Source organism: Camelina sativa, chromosome 19 (genome assembly GCF_000633955.1).
Source record: "Camelina sativa cultivar DH55 chromosome 19, Cs, whole genome shotgun sequence".
In the NCBI taxonomy this organism is placed as follows: domain Eukaryota; kingdom Viridiplantae; phylum Streptophyta; class Magnoliopsida; order Brassicales; family Brassicaceae; genus Camelina; species Camelina sativa.
In genome coordinates this window covers 6,043,792-6,047,977 of record NC_025703.1, presented here as the reverse complement: position 1 = coordinate 6,047,977, position 4,186 = coordinate 6,043,792, and the positions used below count along the sequence as shown (strand labels likewise).

The window sequence follows — 4,186 nt, the reverse complement described above, 5'->3', positions numbered from 1 at the left end:
AGATATTGACATGGATGTTGATATGGAGGTTGAAGAATCAGTCCCAGTGTCTTATGTTCAAGTGATAGATGCTTCTGATGGTAAGATGGTCAGAACAGAGCCATCAAACCTTCAAACAGATGTTCCACCACCTCCCGGTGAGGAATGGATTCCGCCGCCGCCGTCTGAGAGTGAAGATGTTCCTCTACCGCCACCAGACAGTTATAGTGAACCAATTCCTCCACCACCTGAAAATGGCGATGTTCCTCCATCTTTATCCAGTGACTCTCTGGGAGTTCCCTACAGCGTACCTCAATCTTATATGCAGCAATCTTCTGATTATGCGACACAATACAGCTTATCCTATCCAGAGTCCAATTATCAATATATTGGCAATGCTGTTGCTCTAGATCCCAACACTCAGTTCTATGGCCATGTTGACGGATCGCAAGTTTCTGTTCCCCAGTCGACATATTATTATGAAACTGTTCCTGGTACAAGTGAAGGTTCTCCTGCAGCTGCCAGTGCCAGTGAAGCTTATTACAATTACAATGGTGCAGCTCCGCTGTTTCCTGTCATTAGCTCTGTGCAGTCATCGCTGTATCACAGTGGAGTTGCTTCTGCTAATTACAACATTCCAAGCAATTCTTCTACAGTTGCAGTGCCTAGTTCAAGATCCAGCGACTCCGCTGAGATTGCATCTTTGGGAACTGCTTGTCAATCCACAGACGTTGCAGGTGGATCGTCTCTGTTAGCAAAAGCTCAAACCAAAGGTATGATAATTCTTCATTGATCTCTAATCATAGTTTGAGCGTGCTCTGAGTTTTTTGCTTATAAGTCTTTGGCTTTGGTAACAGTGAAACGGCCTAAAAAGCGGACAGTGGGTGCTACTACATCCACATTGAGGTCAAATAAAAAGGTTTCGAGTTTGGTTGACAAGGTATGTTATTTATCTCTTGAATCTCGTGACGAACAAACCTCTTTTTCTAGATTATCTTAGATCTAAAACTTAAAAGGTGTCTCTACTTGTGCTCAGTGGAAAGCTGCGAAAGAGGAGCTAAACGATAGTGAAGAAGAAGATGATTACGGAATCCTAGATAGAAAAAGACAACGAGAAATCGAAGAATGGAAATCCCGACAAATTGCGAGTGGAGAGGCTAAAGACAACGCAAATTTCCAACCCATCGTTGGTGACTGGTTAGTTTCTCGGTGTAATGCCTAATTTAATTTATCTCGTCCTCTAGTAAAACATGAGTTACTGTGCTTGTATGATGTGATTAGGCGAGAGAAAGTGAAACGGAAGAAAGAACGAGCCGAGAAGTCTCAGAAGAAAGAACAAGCTGAGAAGTCTCAGAACAAATCTGACGAGAAGTCTAAGAAAGTTGACGAGAAGCAGCAAAAACCTGATCTAACCAACTTCTCCACAAATCTTCCCTCTGGATGGCTGGTATTAATTAAGTTGTCACCATTTTACTAGTGTTTGTTTTGTATATAGAAACGCGCAGTCGCTAAAACAATTTCACTTGTCTCTCTCTCGCAGGCGTACTGGGATGAATCTACCAAGAAAGTTTACTATGGGAATACAAGTACATCTCAAACTAGTTGGACACGACCCACTACCTGAATCTCAACTGCTTTCTCGACCCAATTTTTACTATTTTTTTCTGAGATACATTAGTTTGAGTTTTTCTTCTCTTATCATAATGTAAATTTACTACACAGAGGTAGTGTTGTATGTCCCATACTGGTGGAATGATCATTGTACTATTTCCCAATGCTAACGTAATACTATTTATAATTTGTTCTCTTTTTAGTACTCTTTTTACTCGTTTATGTATGCGTTACCACGAGTCTCCAAGCCTATTCTCTCAAAGGGGACGTATTGAGTGATAAAATTTGGAAACCCAATATTTCCATCTGTTCAAACTAAACGTTTTAAACGACCGGCTGGCGTCGACTAGATAGGTGGCCAAATGGCCCAAATCTCTAACCTTACCGGCCGAACGCTAGACGGATCTTGTCGGGTACTTGTACGTTTTAATCAATTTCTCCCTTTATCCGGCATGCAAACAAAAATCACGACACTTGAATTTATTTCATTTGTGCAAACAGCAAAGTGAATATCCAGATATTTCTCTACTTAATGCATTTTTTTTGTTGGTATATACACACAGACACATACGAGGAATTTAAATTGATGAAAAAGAAAGCACATTACATATTGATGATCACTTAGGAGAGCCAGAATTAGAGTCTCCAACCAACATGGAAAGGTTAGACGGAACGGATATGCCACGTGACATCCCAAGTCCAGCGTTACGACGGTGGTAACGGCACCTGAAGGAGCCAGGGTGTGTCGTTGGCGCGCATAAACAGTTTTGCCTCACGCTTGATGACTTGATCATACCGACTGAGCCACCACCACCACCACGAGCACTTGTACGTGGAGACATGTTATAAGCTTCTTGTCTTTTAATGTCTTCTTGGCTTATGTCTTCTGTCCCCTTAAGCTTGATCTTCATCATCATTCTCCTCCTTGCTTCTTCCTCTTTCCCTTCCATTTGTGTTTTTCCTTCTTCTTCTCTTTCCTTCTTTGTTTCTCTACCTTTTTACGAATAGAGAAAACTATAAAAATAGTCGGAATTGTGAAACTGAAGATTAGTTTTTTTGTAGAGTTAAAAAGAGACGTTAATGTAAAAACCCAATATGTGCCTAAAAATAGTATGTGTCCTTACTTCGCGGTTCTGAATGCCCGAGATTGTCGTTTTCTTTGCAGTAAAATCGTTATTTACATAGACATTTTGGAAAATCGTTTCTTCATTTCAAAAATAGATAGAAATGAGTTCAGACTTGAGAGGACAATATACACAACCCCTTTGTTACCAAAAAATGCGAATCTACGATGCGCCATACTGCTAGGATCGGCCTTAAATTAAGTATCAACTCAGTTTCTCAAATTAGTATATTAGCTTACTAAACAACCAATTTAAGTTATCAACTTTTCAGTATTTTGTAAAATCTTTTACTGTAAAATCATATTTCACTCAGTGTTTGTAAAACTTAAAAATATATGAAGTTCGTTTCTTAGAAAAAGAATCAACTTCTTATATAACTCATTAGACGTCAAATTCATATTTGTTGACTTTGTCCAAGAATCGAGTCTTTGTTGTTTGCAATAATATACATACAATATATGATATATCCCATTGTAAAACCATATACACAAAGTGCTATACATTTAATCGTTTAGACTGCAATCTAAATCGCATTGATGATAAAATATAGATAACAAAATCCACGTTATATGGTACAACGAAATTCAAAACATATATATGTGACACTTGCCCAAAACGCAAAGGAAACGAAAACCATATGAACAATGATTCAGATATATGATTGTTTGACCAAAAAAAAATATATAAGATGATTTTCAAAAACATTAAAATTGATTTTAAATAGTTTTAAAATACATACAAATTACGAAATATGTCCAATTTGTCGTTAGAACCTACGCAGTTGACAAATATATACTTACACATGCACAAGCTAGAATTAATCCACAACTAACTGCCCTTAAAACTTTGTCGGAACAACAAAAATCTACGGAGATAACAAGAGACCACATAAAGCCTTCAGTTTGAGCTCTAAAGAAATATGAATGCACATTTTGCAGAGCTTCTTAAGCTAATTCGTATGATTGTGCAAACTAAGCTAAGCGAGTGATTAATCATCTAACAAGACTACCAATAATAAATAGGCTTAGTCTAAATCAATCTTATGCCAGTGAGAAAACAAGCTCCAAACCCAAATATGCTAAAGTCTACATAACACAATCTAAGTTAAGAGATAAGACAACACTTGAACACACTAAAAGATGTCTCTAATAAAACTTTTTTGATGATCTTCCTGTCCTTAGAAATCCTTCCTGATGTTGGCGCTACATGATAGCTCTAGTTTCCTCTAGAATGCACATAGAGTGATTGGAACAATCTAGAGAAACCTGTGAGAGAAGCTTCTATAGCGTCTACTGATTGGTATTACCTCGGCCCTATCTTGCATACGGATGGTATCGACTACTGTTACTATAACCCCTCCCATATGGACCACCTGCTCCTTCATAACTGCCACCTGGGCCACCAGATTCAAATGCACCACCGTAACCTGGCCCACCATATCCCCCATAGCCTTCCCCTCCTCCACGACCATA

General features: G+C 38.6%; 3 protein-coding genes across 5 annotated transcripts in view; 1 reads left to right on the top strand and 2 right to left on the bottom strand.

The window, feature by feature from the left end:
- The window catches only part of LOC104765100 (formin-binding protein 4-like), a gene marked incomplete in the record, with an annotated part of 5,703 nt that extends 3,915 nt beyond the window's left edge, over positions 1–1,788 (top strand). The window contains 5 exon segments of the mRNA XM_010488771.1: positions 1–752; positions 837–919; positions 1,016–1,176; positions 1,261–1,426; positions 1,520–1,788. Coding sequence (XP_010487073.1) covers positions 1–752; positions 837–919; positions 1,016–1,176; positions 1,261–1,426; positions 1,520–1,603 — 1,246 coding nt within the window.
- Positions 2,047–2,547, bottom strand: LOC104765098. Its single transcript, XM_010488770.2, has one exon. It carries the CDS (start codon positions 2,538–2,540, stop codon positions 2,208–2,210), a length of 333 nt encoding a protein of 110 aa, XP_010487072.1. The 5' UTR covers positions 2,541–2,547; the 3' UTR covers positions 2,047–2,207.
- The window catches only part of LOC104765099 (heterogeneous nuclear ribonucleoprotein 1-like), a 9,971-nt gene continuing 8,288 nt past the window's right edge, over positions 2,504–4,186 (bottom strand). The window contains exons 6-7 of one of the 3 annotated variants that reach the window (XR_002036683.1): positions 2,715–2,794; positions 2,563–2,584 (exon numbers count right to left, since the gene is read on the bottom strand). Coding sequence is in view for 2 of the 3 variants with exons in the window: in XM_019241028.1 (XP_019096573.1) it covers positions 2,504–2,584 (81 nt within the window). In the remaining variant the exon portion in view is untranslated. Of the gene's footprint in view, positions 2,585–2,605; positions 2,795–4,186 lie in introns of those variants that run through there. The other 2 variants (XM_019241028.1, XM_019241029.1) reach the window with 2 other exon arrangements.

What these genes read in the sequence shown, in the direction of transcription:
- LOC104765098 (XM_010488770.2), bottom strand. Translation starts at nt 2,540, where the DNA reads ATGGAAGGGAAAGAGGAAGAAGCAAGGAGGAGAATGATGATGAAGATC.